Raw genomic sequence first — 20,422 nt, 5'->3', positions numbered from 1 at the left:
TTTGTACTGGAGTACAGTGAAAAACCATGTTTGCATGCTACCCAGTCAAATCATATTATGCATGAGTACCATCAAGTTCACCAAGCAGTACAGAAAAAAATTCCAAGAGTGCCGAATATAGTTTTAGAGTAGTATGGTGGTACAGTTACAGAGAAAGTGCAGGTAATAAAAAGTGCAAGGTCTGTATTGAGGCAGAGAGTTGAGAGATCAGGACTATGCCCTAGCTTATGAGAGAACCATTCCTGAATCAGGTGTAATGCACTTTCAAGCTTTTATATCTTCTGGTTGATGGGAGATGGAAGAAGAGGAATGACCAGGCTGAAAATGATCCTTGACTATGTTGACTACTTTCCCAAAGCAGTGTGAAGCATAGATGGGGTTAATGGGGAGAGGTCTGTTTGTGTAATGGACTGGGCTATATCCACATCTCGGTACAATTTATTGTGGTCTTGGGCAGAACTGTTGCCAAACCAAGCCGTAATGCATCTCGATAGAATACTTTCAATGATGCATCTGTAGAAATTGGAATCATCAGACATGCCAAATTTCCTTAGTCATAGAGTCATACAGCACAGAAACAGGACCTTCAGCCCAACCTGTCCATGTCAACCAAGATGCTCCATCTTTGCTAGTCCCACCTGCCTGTGTTTGGCCTATATCCATCCAAACCTTTCCTATCCATGTACCTGTCCAGTCGTCTGAGAAAGTAAAGGTGTTGGTGTGCCTTTTTGGTCATAGCTTCAATGTGGTTGGTCCAGGATAAATTGTTGGTGATATTTACCCTAGGAACTTGAAGCTTTCGACTATCTCCACTCGGGCACCTTTGATGCGGAATGGGGTGTCTGAACACAATGATTGAGATTACAATCAGAACAGCCATGGTCTCATGGTATGCCAAGTGGGTTTGAGGAACTAAGTCACCTGTTCCAGTTTCTAATTCACATTAGAATTAAATTAAAGCTAAAATCTGCAGGTAGTTAGGTTGTCTATAGGATACAAAGTAATCGCCACTTCTTTGGATGATGAGGGAAGTGCTCCAGAGAAAACTGATTTCAAATTATTTTGTTCCAACGTGAATCACCCATTTGAAAATCCTATGCAAAATACACATTTGCAACATTGGTGCATTACCATTGCACCAAAAGTCTCGAAATTTATGTCCTCTTGCAGCAAAGGTGTTCAATCCAAGAACTGTGCAAATTAATAGAATGGTAACTTGTACGTTGCCACAGATCCACAAAATCAGATGACTATCTAAAACCATTCTAGGCAAATAAGATTTAATAGGAATGCAACTGTAATGTAATGCAAGGAAATCTACAAAATAAGAAGATTATTTCACATAATGAATGGTAATTAAACAACTAATGAGTTGATGGGTATTAAGAGGAAACACTGAAAAGTTGAAGGAAGACATTCTTAAACAGTGCTGTTCTGTACGCTATATTCTAAACATACAAATATACTTGCCAGCAAAGTGTAAGGAAGAGGTTGAAGTGTTGCCAGTTTTTAAGACAAGAGTTACATGATATTATCACCATATGGACTCTCTACCAGACAGAGTTGACATCTGTAGAACCAGACTATTCACCAACAGTGCGAGCTGGAAATCAACTCCATGTATTAAAAAATAATGTTTTATTGGACTAATTAGAGTAAGCCGCTCCTCTGACGGGAATCAATGATAAATAAATTTTGGTCTAAAATTGTCCTTGAAAGAGAAAAAAAAGATTGTTGGGTTTGGGATGTTTTTCCCCAACGGTAGAAATTATTTCAAATTTCAAGCTGAAGAATATACAAAGTTATAGTGAGGCATAAAGGGATGGTGAGATTAATGTTAAATTGCCCTAACAAAGAAACTGCACTACAACAAAATAATTTTGTTCCTTTTTTCCTTGAACTTGGACAGTAGAGCAACTTTTATGTTCAGCAGCAACTTCCTTTATAAGCTACCTTTAATATTGCAAACTATTCCAAGGCAGAATGTCATAAAATCAAAGTTGCAACCAAGCCATGAAGATATATGGTTGCAGGTGACCAAAACCTTGCCAATGAGCAGAGAGGTGGAAGATATAATAATGAGAATTCCACAGTTTGGGCCTGATCAGATGGACAAATATTTCCCAAAGGTTGAGGCAATAAAACTGCAGCTGGTCAAGAGGTCAGAATTAGAAAATCGGAGATATTTTAGTCGGTTATAAGAGAGTTGAGGCCTACTTTGTTCAGCTATGATCGTATTGAATGGCGGAGCAGGCTTGGAGGTGTTAGTGACCTAATACTGCCCCTATTTCTTGGTTTCTTAGTGGGCTGGAGCACAGAGAACAGAGTGAATTGAACACAGATAGCGAGCCATAGGATCGTAGAGAGCTAAGATTTTAAAATCAATGGACTGCTTAATCAGGAGCCAACAGAGGTTAGCAAGAACAAGGATGATGGCAGAGCATGGCGACACAGGTCACAGTTTTAAAATGTTTCAGGCTTCTGGAGGGAAAAATTAAAGCAACCTCCAAGCGTGCTTTGGAATTGACATCTAGAGGAAACAAAGACATGGATTAGGGTGTCAGAAGCAAGTGGGCTTTGGCAAGGCTGAAGTCAGACAACCTTAGATGAACTGAAGACTTAGCAAGTGTTAGCTCAACTTGGAGTCAGATATTGCTTTTAGTTGTGAACAGTCTCATTTTATTTTTGATAGTGATTTTAAAATCATTTTGGCAGCAAAGTTAAGAGTTTGCAAAAAAGCTTTTGGGAAATTCACATTAGTAATGCTTCACTTTTCTGTGATCAGTTCAGTGCACATTATGTACAGGCTTATGTTCAGTAACCTGAGGTACAAATTAGCACAGTTGAAGCTTAGAAATTCCACCAGGATATTATAGTTTAACCAGATAAAACCATGTGTCCCAACCAGAACTAAACCACGAGAGTGGCTCGTGGGTGTTTAGGCATTGGGTTTCAGGGATATCTAGGACAAAACACGAGTTCCAGAATCCAGTAATGGATAAAATATATTCAAGTTATATTTTTTAAAACAGGCTAAGTGAATAATCGGAAACAGTGGTTTGAGTTCTCCACGGCTGTTTGGGTTCGGAAATTGCTGCCAATTTTCATCCTGTTTTCAATTTTATATGGGCCATCTCCGACACTTCCCTTTCCTTTCTGAATTTCTTGATTTCCATCTCAGGGAATAGATAAGCAACCAATGTGCATTAAAAACCCAAAGAGTCCCAAAGCTATCTTAACTGCACCTCCTCCCACTTGCCCCCTGTAGTAAGGACTACATTCCATTCTCTCAGTTTCTACTGTTCTGTGACATCTGTTTGATGATAATGCCTTTCACCCCAGTGCCTCTGAAATGTCTTTTTTTCTTAACCATTGTTTGTTCTACGTTATAATCAACAGAGCTCTCAGCCACACTTATTCTATTTCCAACCTCATCTCCTCTCCTTCATCCCTGAGCAATTATAGAATTCCCCGACCCTCATCTTCCATCACACCATCCCAAAAGCCACAGCACTGAGTGGGTCATTCTCCGGCTTTGGTAATATCACCACCAACCACATCCGCCTCTCCCCTCCCAGCATCCTGAAAAGACCATCACAGATTTACAACTCCCAGATTTACTTTTCCATCTCCACCAACACCGACTCTACTTCTCACAGATTCAACAATGAATTTCAGATGAGTCTTACCAATTTGGTTACCAAATTAATGGTGCATTTGGATAGCAGTAAAAGGATAAGTTCAAGTCAGCATGGATTTATGAAAGGGAAATCATGCTTGACTAATCTTTTGGAATTTTTGGAGGATGTGACAAGTAAAATGGATGATGGGGAGCCAGTGGATGTAGTATATCTAGACTTTCAGAAAGCCTTTGATAAGGTTCCACACGGGAGATTGGTGAGCAAAATTAGAGCACATGGTATTGGGGGCAGGGTGTTGACATGGATAGAGAATTGGTTGGCAGACAGGAAGCAAAGAGTAGGAGTAAACACGTCCTTTTCAGAATGGCAGGCAGTGGCGAGTGGAGTGCCACAAGGCTCGGGGTTGGGGCCGCAACTGTTTACCATATATATTAATGATTTGGATGTAGGAATTAGACGTAACAGTAGCAAGTTTGCGGATGACAAAGCTGGGTGGCAGTGTGAACTGCGAAGAGGATGTTAGGAGGTTGCAGGGTGACCTGGACAGGTTGATTGAGTGGGCAGATGCGTGGCAGATGCAGTATAATATAGATAAATGTGAGGTTATCTGCTTTGGCGGCAAAAATAAGGAGGCAGATTATTATCTCAATGGTGTCAGGTTAGGTAAGGGGGAAGTGCAGCGAGACCTGGGTGTCCTTGTACACCAGTCACTGAAAGTTAGCGTGCAGGTGCAGCAGGCAGTGAAGAAAGCAAATGGCATGTTGTCCTTCATAACGAGGATTTCCATATAGAAGTAAAGAGGTTCTACTGCAGTTGTATAGGGCCCTAGTGAGACCACATCTGGAGTATTGTGTGCAGTTTTGGTCTCCTAATTTGAGGAAGGACATCCTTGTAATTGAGGCAGTGCAGCGTACGTTCACGAGATTGATCCCTGGGATGGTGGGACTGTCATATGAGGAAAGACTGAAAAGACTAGGCTTGTATTCACTGGAGTTTAGAAGGATGAGAGGGGATCTTATAGGGACGTATAAAATTATAAAAGGACTGGACAAGCTAGATGCAGAATTTTTTTCCCCAATGTTGGGCGAGTCCAGAACCAGGGGCCACAATCTTAGAATAAAGAGGAGGCCATTTAAAACTGAGGTGAGAAGGAACTTTTTCACCCAGAGAGTTGTCAATTTGTGGAATTCTCTGCCACAGAGGGCAGTGGAAGCCAAATTACTGGATGGATTTAAGAGAGAGTTGGATGGAGCTCTAGGGGCTAGTGGAATCAAGGGATATGGGGAGAAGGCAGGCACGGGTTATTGATTGTGGATGATCAGCCATGATTACAATGAATGGAGGTGCTGGCTCGAAGGGCCGAATGGCCTCCTCCTGGACCTATTTTTTATGTCTCTATGTTTGTAGCAGAACTGTCCAGTTCGCTCTTCACAGATGCTGCCTAATCTGCTGAGTATTTCAAGCATTCCCTTTTATTTCAAATTCCAGCAACTAAGGTACTTTGCACTTTGCAAATCCAATATTGTTTTGATCTCTTTTTTCATCAATTTCTTTCTCATTTTATCTCCTTCAAATAGATCAGATGTAATTAATTTCCCTTCTTCAACTAACACTGTAGTATTTCCCTCCTTCAACTGATACTGTAGTATCATTTCCCTCCTTCAACTGACACCATAGTATTTTGTTTCAATATATCTCTCTTTGTCACTGACATACCATTTGTTCTCTCCGTCTCTCGCTTTTCCCCAACTTTGATTTCTAACTTTTATGAGTTCTGATGAAATGTTATTGACATAAAACATTTACTTTGTTTCTCTCTCCATAGATGGCACCTGCCTGGCTGAGTATTTTTGCTGCTTTCTATTTTTATTTTTGGTTCAAGTAACCAAGTCTGATTTGGAGATTTGGTCTAAATTCCAAATTTAGAATGCCTAGTATGTAATTTAGAAATAATCTTCAACCAAAATAAACCTAATAAATATAAATACACCTATCCTGCAAAAGGAACTAACTTTACTTGTTCATTGCCCACATGAAGCATGGAACGTAGGTACTAAGATGTCCTTAAAAAAGTCAAGATCAACTTGTCATAAACTGACATAAACACCTGAAGATGCTGGTTTACAAAAAAGACACAAAGTTCTGGAGTAACTTAGCAAGTCAGGCAGCATCTCTGGAGAACATGGATAGGTGACATTTTGGGTCAAGACCTTTCTTCAGACCCACCATTCTGTTATTCAAGCACTTTGTGTTATTATATTATTTTAGGACATAAACTGTTTTTAAATAAAAATTTCCAATATTTTAAATAATTGTAATGAGTTTTGAATGCTTTTGGAAGTTAAAATTTAGAAACATTTAATAAAATGGATGACTTTGTCAGTTCTAATTAAGCTGGGGGTTTGGCTTTGTCTGTTGTTTTTTTTGAAGGGTGGGTCTTTGCACATGATCCTATCATACAGTGGAAGGCCCTGTCATTGAATATCTGAACAAGATTCCCAACCTGAAACATCCTTCCTTCCACTCATGGCAAAAAACCTTTGTATTTTGTTGGTCTGTAGCCTACAATGCCATAGCGATTTGTGTTCTTCGAGGTGTTTCTTAAATGCCATGATAGTGCATGCTTCCGCCATCTTCTCAGGCTATGCATTCTGAACTTCAATCACCATCTGGATGAAAAAAGTCTTCCTTAGATCCCTTGTAAACTTCATCTTAAATTTCTGTCCTCAGACATCCCTGGGTACAATTTCTTATTATCTACCATACTTATGCCTCTCATAATTTTGTTTACCTCCATTCCAGGCTTTGGCCTGGTGAATTTCCTCTACACCCTCTCTGAAGCAATCAAGTTCTTTCTGTAACGTGGTGACCAGAACTGTACATAATACTCCAGTTAAGGTGGCCTAATAACTGTGTTCACAAGAGGCTTTTTCCAAACAACAAAAATGCCAATATGTTTTTACATACAATGAATTTAATTAACATTAATATAGAACATGTATGATCCATATCTGTAGCAGATTTGTGAACTGAAACTTCAATAATGTAACACAATTGATGAACTAATGCCATCTAGTGATAAGTGAGCAGTAGCATTCTAATAGGTTTTAGTGTATCTCCCAGTTACTTGGCGCAGTCTGTCATCATTATAGATGGACTAAACGCAGAAAGACCTAAATCACTTAGCAGTTCAGACACATCCATGGAGAGAGAAGGAGAATCTACATTTCAGGTCAATAACCCTTCATCAGAAATAGAAGTGTGAAAATAAGTGACAAGGTAACCATTACTTTAATGAGTGATAGTGACAGAAAAGAAATAAAGGAACAAAATATTCTCAAAATATCCAGCGAAAATCAAGATTATTCTGCCATCCTTCAAGGCTTTTCTACCATTTACATGGAACAAGCCAGGACCATGATTACACTTCGCTTGCATGGATTAGTGCACCACCAACAGGTCACATGAAACTTGACAAGATCCAGAATAAAGCAAACCATCCATCATTTTAAACATGCACGTCTTCAACCCGCAGCCCACTGCAGCTGCAGTGCATCGACAAAATGCACTGTAGTTGCTCACCAAGGTTAGTCAAACAGTATCTCGGAAACTTGTAATCTCTACCGCCAAGGACAAGTACAACAGATTCATGGGAACCCTACTACCTGTGTGTCACCCTCTAAGTCACACCCTATCCTAACTTGGAAAGTTTAGTTTTATTGTAACTCAATCTTAACCCTGGGATCTCTTTTTTACTATAAGCAATGCAGAAATACCTTCTTTAGAAGGACTGCAGTGTTTTGAGGTAGCACTTCACTTGACACATTACAGCCCAACATAGAATAGGGTATACACTGGGCGGGCATCCTCTCAAGGGTAAAAAGGGATGAGCAATAAGTGTGGGCCTTATAAATTAGGACCATATCCCAAAACTTAGTTAAAAGATTGAAGTTGTCTCAAGGGTTCTAATTAGAGTTGCCAACTTTCTCACTCCCAAATAAGGGACAAAAGGTGACATCACCACCCCACGTCCCATGTGACCTCACTCAGCCAGCGGCCATGTGCTCCCGCTCCACCAATGGTGGCCGTCCGGGCCGGGAGGCGGGTTGCTATGCAACCTCCGTTAGGCGTTGCCGGGGCCTCCAGGCCTACACTATGGCTCCTGGGCCTACATTGTCCGGGCCTACAGCGCCCCCCGGGCCTAATATGGGACAAGGGCGGTCCCGTACGGGACAAACCAATTTAGCCCAATATACAGGATGTCCCGGCTAATATGGGACAGTTAGCAACCCTAGTTCTAATATTTCGGAAACATAATATTACCCTTTCCCAAACCACTCATTAAACTATGTTCGCTTCCCATGTATACTTTTCCCTACAGTGAATGAAAATTGCAATATATTTTTTAAAGCTGGTTATCTTATCAAAGCGGCCTAACAAGGTGCAAGGTCAAATTGCGCTATCATGCGCTGCCACCTAAGGGTTACATTTGGGAAATATTTTAAATACATTACCAGTTTACATTTCAAAAGAGGTTGGAATCTAAAAAGTAATATTTAATTTGTATAAATATAAATGATTATCATCTCTCATAATAAACTGGAATTTAAAGCTGCATTTATTGATTTGTGATTAGTAGCAAGAACAGTACGATATCTGTAATTATTTCCTGATAAATGTTTGTTGACGAAAATGTTAGAGAATAAGGTCAAAGCATCCATGCTCTGTACCATTGTAATGATCTTTATTTAAGTGCTAAAAAGGCAATTATAAGACAAAATTAAAAAATTACATCCAGGCAATTTACAAGAGATTCAAGCAAAGCTTAGATTGGACGTAGTTCTATTGTAGCTGGTTTTTGTTTATATATTTTTTCAGGTTCATCAAGATCAGCATTTATTGTCCATTTATAATAACCCCTAAGAAGTGGATGGCCCTCTTGCACTGCAGCATTGTTTCTGACAAAGGTACCTCCACAGTGCCTTTGAGCAGAGTGCCAGGATTTAGAACCAGCGACGATGAAGGAACGGTATTTTTCCAAATTTTGATTGTGTGCAACTTACCATGTGCCTGAAGCTCCCAGTGCTGGATGTTGTAGATTTGGGAGTGCTTTTGGATAGGTGAGATTTTATGTACTGTACAAACTGTAGGCACTATGCAATGATGATAAAAACAATGAGTGTTTGAGTACAAGAGTCAGGAAATCATGTTGCAGCTTTATAGGGCTTTCGCAGGCTGCTTTTGGAGTATCGCGTTCCAGTTCCAGTTGCCTCATTACCGGAAGAATGTAGAGGCTTTGGAGTAGGTGCAGAAGAGTTTTACCAGAGGTTTACCAGTCAAGACGAAACATTGCCTATTCATGTTCTCCATAGATGCTGCCTAATCTGCTCATTTATTCCAACACTTTATTTTGTAAACCAGCATCTGCAATTCCTTGGGTCTACATTTTTACCAGAATGCGACCTGGAATAGAGACTATTACCCATAGAGGTTGGAGAAACTTGTTTTATTTTCTCTGGAATGTCAGAGGATAAGGGGAGCCCATGTAGAAGTATATAAAAGTCTGAGAGACATTGATAGGGCAGGCAGTCAGAGCCTTTTTCACATGATGGAAATGTCAAGGATTATAGATTTAGATTTAGAGATACAGCGTGGAAACAGGCCCTTCGGCCCACCGAGTCCACGCCGCCCAGTGATCCCTGCACATTAACACTATCCCACTAGGGACAATGTTTACATTTTACCCAGCCAATTAACCTACATACCTGTATGTCTTTGGAGTGTGGGAGGAAACTGAAGATCTCGGAGAAAACCCACGCAGGTCACGGGGAGAACGTACAAACTCCGTACAGACGGCGCCCGTAGTCAGGATCGAACCTGAGTCAATAGACAATAGGTGCAGGAGGAGGCCATTCGGCCCTTCGAGCCAGCACCGCCATTCAATGTGATCATGGCTGATCATTCTCAATCAGTACCCCGTTCCTGCCTTCTCCCCATACCCCCTGACTCCGCTATCCTTAAGAGCTCTATTCAGCTCTCTCTTTAATGCATTCAGAGAATTGGCCTCCACTGCCTTCTGAGGCAGAGAATTCCACAGATTCACAACTCTCTGACTGAAAAAGTTTTTCCTCATCTCAGTTCTAAATGGCCTACCCCTTATTCTTAAACTGTGGCCCCTTGTTCTGGACTCCCCCAATATTGGGAACATGTTTCCTGCCTCTAACGTGTCCAACCCCTTAATAATCTTATACGTTTTGATAAGATCTCCTCTCATCCTTCTAAATTCCAGTGTATACAAGCCTAGTCGCTCCAGTCTTTCAACATATGATAGTCCCGCCATTCCGGGAATTAACCTAGTAACCCTACGCTGCAGGCCCTCAATAGCAAGAATTATGCTGCACGCCCTCAATAGCAAGAATTACAGCGAGTGCAGTCTCCGGCGCTGCACTCACTGTAAGGCATCACTTTAAGGTGAGAGGGGCAAAGTTTAAAATAGATGTGCAGGGCATGTTTTTTTTACCCAGAGTGGTGGGGGCCGGGAACGCATTGCTAGTGGTGGCGGTGGAGGCAGATACGATAGTGGCATTTAAGAGACTTTTACATGGGCATATGGATATGCAAGGAATGGAAGGATATGAATACATAGAGCTGAGGAGGTTAGCTTAACTTGGTATCATATTCAACACAGACATTATTCCTGTGTTGTGTTTTTCTGTTTAAGGTGTTGGATATGGTGCCAATAAAACAAGCCTCTTGGTCCAGGATGAAACCGAGCTGCTTACCTGGTGTTGGAGCTGCACTCAAAAAAGCAAGTGCAATATCTTCTTCCATCATATTTCTGATCTGGGCTATGGTGAAAAGGCTTTGAAGTGTCAGAAGGTAAGTCACCTTCTTCAGACCACCTCGTCTCTGTAGTCACACAATTTACGTGGCTTGTCCATATTTTTTCCCCTAAGTAAACTTTATTCAGAATAAAAAATGTACACAATGGTGGTGCAACTGGTAGAGCTGTTGTATCACAGCACCAGAGACCCGGGTGCGATCCTGACCTCAGGTGCATTAGGGTTAGGGTTAGAGTTTGCATATTTTTCCTGTGGCCACATGGGTTTCCTCCAGGTGCTCTGGTTTCCTGCCACATCCCAATGATGTGCAGGTTTGTAAGTTAACTGGCCTCTGTAAAATTGCCCAATGAACTATTTGATCGATGGTCAGTGGGCCGAAGAACCGGTTTCTATGTGGTATGTCTAAACTAAACAAAAACTGTGCAAAAAACTCTGTGTCTATACATTCAATACTGTTTTACCTGTCTTTAGTCAAAACACCCTTGCCACTCATGTGGCCTCCTGGGGCGATATCCCTGCTCTCGTTTGAGGGGTGTCTCCAGGGGACTCTGTATTTCAATGTCCAGCTTCAGTGCATCCCTCAGCACAAGTTCTCCCTGTGACTGCATGGTTTCCTCCCACATCCGAAAGACACATGGGTTTGTAGGTTACTTGGCGCTGTAATTGTCCCGAGTGTATACGAAATGGATGCGAAACTGGGATAACACAGAAGTAGTGTGAACGGTGATCGGTGTAGGTGCGGTGGGCCTGTTTCCATGCTGTACCCTTAAAGAAAGAGGAATTCCTGAAGTTGGGATTATTGACCTCCAACAATGCCAACCATTGGAGTGTTTTCCCACTGATGCCCATTGACTTTACCAGAGCTCCTTGATGCCACACTCTGGCAAATGATGCCTTGATGTTGAGGACAGTCATTTTCATGTCACCTCTGAACTACAACTCTTTGGTCTATGTCTGGACAAAGGCCGTGATGAAGTCTGATCCTGATGAAACCCAAATTGGAAGTAGCAAGTAGGTTTTGTTGAGTAAGAAACATTCAATAACACTGCTGATAATACCTGTACTGTTTTGGTGATGACTTAGAAAACACTGGTTAGGCTGGAATTTGTCAGATTGGATTTATCCTACCTTTCATGAGCAGGATTACCCTTGTAATGTTCCACATTGTTGCGTAGATGCCGGTATTGTAACTGCACTTGGATTGCTAGGCCAGACTTAATGTTCTGAATTGGTTCTATTCAATATTATAACTGAGATGCAATCTCCAGACAGATCAGCTGTCATTAACAAGTCTCCACTGGATTTTCTCAGCCATTCTCTGTAATTTTTACAGCACATTCATTAATTTCATCTTTTTCTTGATATAACAAAAGAGCTGATCATCCACTCAGCACTTCTGGCTGAACTTCCTTGTGCGTGTTATTGCTTGGAAAGGTTTGTAGTTTGCATCCAATACAGTAAAATACCAACTATTAACTATGACATCTTTAAATAATAATTTTTACCAACATCTCTGAAATAAACAAGCTGTGTGTAGTGCTACATGAGTATTTATAGATAGTCTTTAATTTATCAAATGTTAATGGTTCAACCAATTTAAATCTGCAATTTAAAAATATTTCCTTAACATTCAGGTCTAATAATCTGAATGATCTGATAATTAATCTCGTATGTTCGAGACATGTTCTTGAAATGAGTGTGTATACACATGCTGAAGCTCAAAAGACTTTTACATATTTTAAATCTGAAAGAATTTGTTTGTACAAAGATCTCGAATTACAATATATCGTTTAGCACATTAAACTAGGTAAATTTTCTATTTCACAATGCATATGGGAAGTCTGAATTCTCAGTGTTGCATTTCATAACTTACAATATTTGATCATTTCCATACTTTGGGGAGGATTTATGGGCCCTTTGTTGTGGAGGATGGATTTAATATGTCAAAGAGTTAAATTCCTAGGAGAGATGACATAAACTAGTGCTGTATCCCTGCAACTAAGCTTTCAAGAAAATAAAGGAAACAGATGGGGGTACAAAAAGACTTCCATTGAGTTGGGATTCCAGGATCAAGCGACATAGCTAATATTTTTAGGAGTGAAATCTGGCAACACTTCTTCATATTTGGAGTAGATTAAGTCTGTACTCAACAAACTGCAAGTGATAGCGGATTCATTAACAGTTAATAATCTAAAGATTGCTTGATTTTTGTTGACCAAAGATATTATTGGATGTTGGACTTAAGAAGTTTGCTTTTGTTTAATGATTATAATAATGAATCTATTTGCATTTGGTATTCCTAGGAGAGATGAAAATTCTGATACATTATTAACGATAATAACACTTTCATTTTACTCTTATTTCTTTAGACCTTTAGTGTTACCAAAGATTACCAGTAAATTGTCAAGTCGTATTTTAGGTAGGGGCACCTTTAGAAGAAAGAAGTTGATGGCTTCATCCTAATTTTTATCTTGATATTAAGAGGTGGCCTTCAAAAAGCTTAAATGTAAAAGCTTAAATATAATCTGAAATATTGTCATCTGTCTATATTTCTAATTAAATAACGAAGTAACCAAAAATCATTACAACCATGCAACTAAACGTCCCCATTTATCACTGCAGAGCATTAGCTCATCAAAGGTATTTATTCACAAAATGCTAGAGTAACTCAGCAGGTCAGGCAGCATCTCGGGAGAGAAGGAATGGGTGACGTTTCGGGTCGAGACCCTTCTTCAGACTGATGTCAGGGGGGCGAGACAAAGGAAGGATATAGGTGGAGACAGGAAGATAGAGGGAGATCTGGGAAGGGGGAGGGGACGGGAGGGACAGAGGAACTATCTAAAGTTGACTATGCTGCCTGACCTGCTGAGTTACTCCAGCATTTTGTGAATAAATACCTTCGATTTGTACCAGCATCTGCAGTTATCTTCTTATACTACGCATTAGCTCATCAGTTGTGCTGCGTTAAAAACAAAAAATGCTGGAAACACTCACTCATGCAGTATCTGTGGACAGAGAAACAGAAAGGGAGATTAAAAAATTCCAGAGAAGGTGCCAGGAGGAATGAATAGGACAAAGGGAACATCTATAAGATAACTTAATAACCTAAGATAATCAAATAAGTTAATGGGGCGTTATTAGGCTGTTTGTTTATTTGTCTGTGTTATGTCCGAATGGAAAGGGGACATGCCCAGCTGGTGAAGGTAAAAGCGGGGTGGAAATAGGTAACAAAAGTGATGAGTCTTTTGAGTTCTGTGTGCATAAGAGGCAGCACAAATGCAGTCATCAATGTAACGGATAGAGTTGAGGAAGTGGAGCTCTATGGCCCACTCCATCCATGCCAATTATAATGCCCATCTAAGCTGTACCATTTGCCTATATTAGGCTCGTATCCCTCAAAGTATTTCCTTGGCATGTATGTACCTGCCCATGTCTTTTAAATGTTGCTACTGTATCTCCCTCAACCACTTTCTCTGTCAGCTTCTAGATACAAACCATCCTGAAGAAGTTACTCCTCAAGTCCCTTTTAAATCTTTCCCCTCTCACCTTAAACCTATGCCCTCTTGTTTGTAATTCTCCTTCCCTGGGTAAAAGACTGTGCACATTCACCTTATCTATGCTCTTCATGATTTTACGTATCTATATAAGATGGAAAGAGTGCAAAGATTTATGAGGATGTTGCAAGGACTTGAGGGCCTGAGCTACAGGGAGAGGTTGAGCAGGACAGGACTTTATTCTTTGGAGCACAGGAGCATCGGGGGTGTTTGTATAATCATGAGGGTAATAGATTGGGTGAATGCATAGAATCTTTCCCCAGAATAAGGAAATCAAGAACCAGAGGACATAGGTTTAAGGTGAAAGATTTAATAGGAACCTGAGGGGCAATTTTTCCCACAGAGGATGGGGGGTATATGGAACAAACTGTCAGTTTAGACAGGTACTATAACAACATTTCAAAGACATTTGGACAGGTACATGTATAAGAAAGGTTTAGAGGGATATGGGCCAAATGCAGGCAGGTGAGACTAGAGTAGATGGGGCACAGTGGTGAGAGTGGGCAAGTTGGGCTGTTTCTACACTGCATGACTCTAAAGTAATATCATGGCTAATCCAAACTTGGTCAACACTACTTTCCCTGAAGGGTCTCGACCCGAAACGTCACCCATTCCTTCTCTCCCGAGATGCTGCCTGACCTGCTGAGTTACTCCAGCATTTTGTGAATAAATCGATTTGTACCAGCATCTGCAGTTATTTTCTTATACTACTTTCCCTGACATTGACGTAAAATGACCTTAATTTTTCTCTCTCCACAGTTGCTGCCTGACTTACAGGGCATTTTCAGTGTTTATATCAGTTTGTATTCCCACCAGAGATCAAAGGAAATTGCAGATACTAGAATCTTGAGCAGAAAACAAGTCAAGTCAAGTCAATTTTATTTGTATAGCACATTTAAAAACAACCCACGTTGACCAAAGTGCTGTTCATCAGTTCAGGTACTAAGAAATGAACATACAATGGCAGCTGCAACCGCAAAAGCGCAGTCACCTGAGCTTAAGCCTAGACCGCGGGATAGTGAGTAGCCCCAAATCGGCCGACCTGAGGGACCTGGAGATAGTGGTGGGTTAGAAGATTTTTGATATGGGGGGGGGGGGGGGGGGGCAAGCCCGTTTAGGGCTTTGTAAGTGAATAAGAGGAGATTGAAGTTGATTCTGTACCGTACTGGGAGCCAGTGGAGAGAGGCCAGAATCGGGGTGATGTGGTCCCTTTTACGGGTACCCGTCAGGAGTCTCGCTACGGCGTTTTGGACCAATTGCAGGCGGGACAGGGATGATTGGCTGATCCCAGCGAATAGGGAGTTGCAGTAGTCTAGGCGGGAGGAAATGAATGCGTGAATGATTTTTTCAATGTCGTCAAATTGGAGGAATGGTTTGATTTTAGCTATGGTACGAAGCTGGAAGAAGCTGGCTTTTACCACAGCGTTGACTTGCTTGTCAAACTTTAATGCAGAGTCAAATATCACGCCAAGGTTTTTGTTATGCGGTTTGACTAGGGAGGATAGGCTTCCAAGGCTGCCTGTTATCGTTTTGATGGAGTCCGGGGGGGGGGGGGGGGGGGGCGAATAGGATGACCTCAGACTTGCTCTCGTTTAGTTGAAGGAAGTTCTGTGCCATCCAACATTTTATGTCCTCAAGGCAGTGCATGAGGCTGATTAAATTTGACCGGTTGTTGGGTTTCAGGGGGAGATAAAGCTGTGTGTCATCCACAGAGCAGTGGAAATGCCGTGCCTTTGAATGATTCGGCCGAGGTGGAGCATGTATAGAGAGAAGAGAATGGGGCCTAGGATGGAGCCTTGTGGAACCCCACAGGAGAGGCTAGCTGGGGAAGAGGAATAATTGCCTATGTTGATGGAGAAACTCCTATTTTTGAGGTAAGAAACGAACCAGCTCAGGGCAGTGCCATCAACGCCAACCCCGTACTGGAGACAGTCAATAGGGATGGTGTGGTCCACTGTATCGAACGCTGCGCTGAGGTCGAGAAGGAGCAAGATTGCACAATCGCCGGTGTCGATGGCGAGAAGCAGGTCGTTGTGTACCTTCAACAAGGCAGACTCTGTGCTGTGGTGGGCCCTGAAACCTGACTGGAAACTTTCCAGGATGGTATTTTGGTGTAGGTAAGGCAGTAATTGGTTTAGAATTGCCTTTTCAAGGACTTTTGACAGGAATGGCAGTTTGTAAATGGGTCTGTAGTTGCTAGGCAAGGTGGGGTCTAGGTTAGGTTTTTTCAGGAGGGGCTGGACCACTGCGTGCTTGAAACAGGTTGGAACAGTGCCAGTGGCCAGAGAACTGTTGATGATAGAGAGGATGCTGGGACCGGCTATTGCAATGACATCCTTCAGAAGGGCAGTGGGGACAGCGTCAAGGGGGACAACAAGCAAGGGGAAAACAAATTGGAACTCAGCTGGTCAAACAGCATCAAGAGAGATAAATGGATGAGCGACCTTTTGGATTGGGCCCCTTCTTCAGACTGATCATGGAAAATGCTCATTTCCCTATCAGCTGCATTGCTCTGTACCTCATACAAATAAAATCACACTCTTTCATCATTCATCTCCATTTATTAAAATCTCCAGACAGAGCAGCTGTCATGAACAAGTCTCCGCTGGATTTTCTCCATTGGTTTTGTATTATCATAGCCATTCCCTAAATTCACTCTACCCCTCCCTCTTCTCTGCAACTGTTTGATCTCCAATTTCTCCTTGCCCTGAAGACTGCTCGTCAACTTCCATCGTTAATTCTATTTCTCCCTCCCCCACACCTACCCTCCGAATTGGCGCCTGTTTTATTTCCAATTTCCAGCATCCTACATTGTTTAGAGATCCTGAAGTCATGGTCATCTTCGAACCCGAAGGACGAACAACAACAATTGTCTATTGAGATATGCAGCAGGCCCTTCACACCGACCACCCGTTCACGAAGGGTCTCGACCCGAAACGTCACCCATTCCTTCTCTCCGGAGATGCTCCCTGCCACGCGGAGTTACTCCAGCATTTTGTGTCTGTCTTTTTGCTTTGGTTGAAACCAGCATCTGCAGTTCCTTCCTCTATAATCTACAAACCCCGCACGGCTTCGCTTCGGGACGTGGGAGGGAACCGACCCGCCCCGCCCAGAGAAGCGACGCCTCCACCAGCTGCGCTTTTTCGACGAAGGCATTCCTGTTGGTCTGATTTCAGAAAAAAAAACCCAAAAGGCAGCGTTTTAAAAAAAATAACGGGGTAAAGTTTGAAATAACTTGCATTTCACAATCGCGACGTCGCATGGAAAGCCACAGGCCCGGGCGGAAGTGAAGGCGCGGCGCGGAGCGGCCGTTGCGTTGAGCGGACTCGGCGAGCGCGGGCGGGTGAGTGGTGGGCCCAGGGTCACCATAGCAACGGGGGTTGGGGCCTGCGGTGGGGCCCACCTGTGCTCCTGGCAGTTGGGGCTCTCAAGCGCTATGTGGTCGCAGCCGGCATGACTCCTCGCTTTCCCCGCGTCTGCGGCAACTGACTGCAATATCATCGCTGCTCCGTCTCTTCCCCACCCCACCATAAAGAGGAAGTACCTGGGAACCTTGCACTGGCGAAATAAATGGTAGGGATGTTGTAATTTAGAAAACTAAAAGTAATGCAGATCACACACTGCTGTCTGCTCTTCGCAGGGCAGGGGGTTGTCACATCCGTCAAGGTCAATTTAGTGCATCGTGTACTTCATGAGTAGATACAAGAGTGTTGGAGTAACTCAGCGGGACAGGCAGCATCTCTGGAGAGAAGGAATGGGTGACGTTTGGAGTCCAGACCCTTCTTCAGACCTTCATGAGTACAGCGTAAGCGCAGGTTTTGTGATGGGAGACGAAACTAGTTGGACACTAGAAGAAAGAGAGAGAAAAAAAAAAGTTGTGCGAAATCTGGAGCAAATCTAGAAAAGGCTGGACGCAATGATTAGGTCAGTTTTGATCGCTGTTGTAGAAAAGAGAGACGAGCCAGAGATACATCATCAGTGGAAGCATAATAGATACATATGAGACTGAAGAAGCGTCACAACCAGAAACCCCATTCCCTCCACAGATGCCTCCTCGCCCTCTGAGATTCACTAATTGATAATTGCATCAAATTGTTGAAAGACGCCTCGAAACAGCGGAGTGGCTGGAGTCAGGGATCAATCATCCTGGTCCCAGGATATAGTCAAAGATATGGATTTAGAACCTTCGGCTCACCGGATCCACTCCAACCATCAACTCATTCACACGAACCCAAGGAAAATCTCCGTTTTTTTTATTCTTCTTGAATTCTTATCAACCCACTGCGGATTCTACCGTCAACCTGCACATTAAGAGCAATTTAAAGTGGCCAATTAACCTAGAGATCCACACATCTCTCGGATGGGAAGAAACTGGATGACCCAGAAGAAACCCACACAGTCACTGGGAGAAACTGCAAACTCAACACAGAAGGACCCAACCAAGGTCAGGATTGAACCTGATTCTCTGGCACTTTGAGTCAGTGGCTGCATAAGCTGCACAACTGTGTGGCCCATCAGTGTAGGAAATTCTCAGGCAGTATGCTAGGCCTAGCCATCTGCAACTGTATCACTCTATGACTCGTTGACTCTAACTCAAATGCCCAGGAACAAAAGAAATTACACAGAGTGGTGGACACTGCTCGGTCCATCGTGGGTACTGACAAAGCAGTATTGAAAGGATCTGTAGGAGGTACAGATCCTTAAGGCAGCCAGCATCATCAAGGACCCACACCACCCTGGCCACGCTCTCATTTCACTCCTGACATAGGGAAGACGGTATAGGAGTCTGAAAACCGTCACGTGCAGGCTCACGAACAACGTCTTCCCAACAACCATCAGGCTACTGAACACTACAAATGCCAACTAAACTCCGAACTGTGAACTGCCTTGGTTGCACTAGGGACTTTGGGTTTTTGTTTTTTGCACTAATATATATTGTAAAATTATTGTGTGGTCTCAACTGGCATGCAGCATCGTCCTACCTTGGAATTAAAATTGTTTTCTTTGTAAACAATTGACGTACCATTCAAAATAGACCTTTCCTACTCCACCCTATCTTTTACCTAATCCTGGTACTATTTGTATGTGTCTTTTTTTCCCCCGGTGAATTTAAATCACACAATAATTATTTTCTAACAGATGAAGGAAGATGAGTACATCAATAGACCCAAACTCCTACATTCGCTCCTTGAACCACAAGCTTATTCGGGAACTTTCGGATATGTTGGATCCACAAGATGGGTGGAAGAAGTTGGCAGTAAACATTAAAAAACCCACTGGAGAGCCGAGATACAGCCAGTTACATATAAGGTAGTCAAAACTACTCTCAGCACTTAGTTATTTAATTGCTTAATAATTTGCATCAGTGAAATAACTGTGTGTAAGAATCCAGCTAAGAAATTAGCATTTCATTCAAAGAATGATAGAAATTTACAGCAAAGAAGGACGCTGTTTAGACAGTTCAGTTCATGCTAGTTGTTAAAGAGGTATATTGGCTCTCATTTGCGCATCAAGTATGTTGTAAGCATTTCTGCCGCGAACACTTTTTGACAGTGAGTTCTAAAATCTTTAAATCTTCTGGATGATAAGTTTTTCAACTCCCCTGTAATCCATCTAACTACTTTATATCTATTTTTCCTAAGCCTTGACCATTCCATCAAAGAAAAAGACACTTCTCATTGACTTTAACTTGCAATTTACACACCATCATTAAGTTTCCCCTCAGCTTCTTCTTTTCCAAAAAAAGCATTCATTTATTTAATTTTTCCTCATATCTGAAATTCCTCTGTCCTGCCACAGCATCGTGAATGTCCCTAATATCCTCATCAGAGCTATTGATCACATCCTTCTTCTGATGTGATGACTAGAATTAAATACAGTATTGTAGTTTTTGCTTACTTAGTATTTTGTGCAGTTCTGGTAAGATCTATTTTAAGTCTTACCTAATAACGGAAGATACACCATTAAAATTACCTTTTCTACCTGTCCAGTTAACTTCAGAAATTCATTGACTTTCACTCCAAAGTCCCTCTTTGCCTGTATTCTTTTCCATATCCTGCCATTTATATGTATCTCCCCACCCTACTTGATCATCCAAATTACATTAGGCTGGATAGTCGTTTGGATGCTTGTCGATGACTCATTGATAACTTGCAGCCGCAAGATATGGAAAAAAATAAACGTTCTGCTGCCTTTACCATCTTTTATGATGCCTAAATATACACCTCGATTATGAGACCAGAGCCCAGTACTTTATTCCTTTCCTCGCCCCATCCTCCCAACAAATCCCAGACTGAGCTAGAAGGTCTTTTTCTTTCCTGGGGTGTCATCCATTCAGAGCCCTCCAACCACAGAGCAATCCCCGTGCGCTGAGAAACATCTGGAA

At 42.1% G+C, this 20,422-nt stretch overlaps 1 protein-coding gene and 1 long non-coding RNA gene across 4 annotated transcripts in view; one reads left to right on the top strand and one right to left on the bottom strand.

Annotated features, from left to right (window-relative positions):
- The window catches only part of LOC144603731 (uncharacterized), a 120,969-nt gene extending 103,463 nt beyond the window's left edge, over positions 1–17,506 (bottom strand). The window contains exon 1 of the long non-coding RNA XR_013548654.1: positions 17,277–17,506. This is a non-coding gene — a long non-coding RNA (uncharacterized LOC144603731). The remainder of the gene's footprint in view (positions 1–17,276) is intronic.
- Positions 17,166–20,422, top strand: part of irak4 (interleukin-1 receptor-associated kinase 4) — a 29,325-nt gene continuing 26,068 nt past the window's right edge. The window contains exons 1-2 of one of the 3 annotated variants that reach the window (XM_078417414.1): positions 17,166–17,610; positions 19,177–19,347. In XM_078417414.1, coding sequence (XP_078273540.1) covers positions 19,187–19,347 — 161 coding nt within the window. In that variant the 5' untranslated portion in view covers positions 17,166–17,610; positions 19,177–19,186. The remainder of the gene's footprint in view (positions 17,611–19,176; positions 19,348–20,422) is intronic. The other 2 variants (XM_078417413.1, XM_078417412.1) reach the window with 2 other exon arrangements.

Source organism: Rhinoraja longicauda, chromosome 20, assembly GCF_053455715.1.
Source record: "Rhinoraja longicauda isolate Sanriku21f chromosome 20, sRhiLon1.1, whole genome shotgun sequence".
Lineage (NCBI taxonomy): Eukaryota > Metazoa > Chordata > Chondrichthyes > Rajiformes > Arhynchobatidae > Rhinoraja > Rhinoraja longicauda.
Note: the sequence above shows the minus strand (reverse complement) of the source record. Positions and strands in the feature narration are given on the sequence as shown.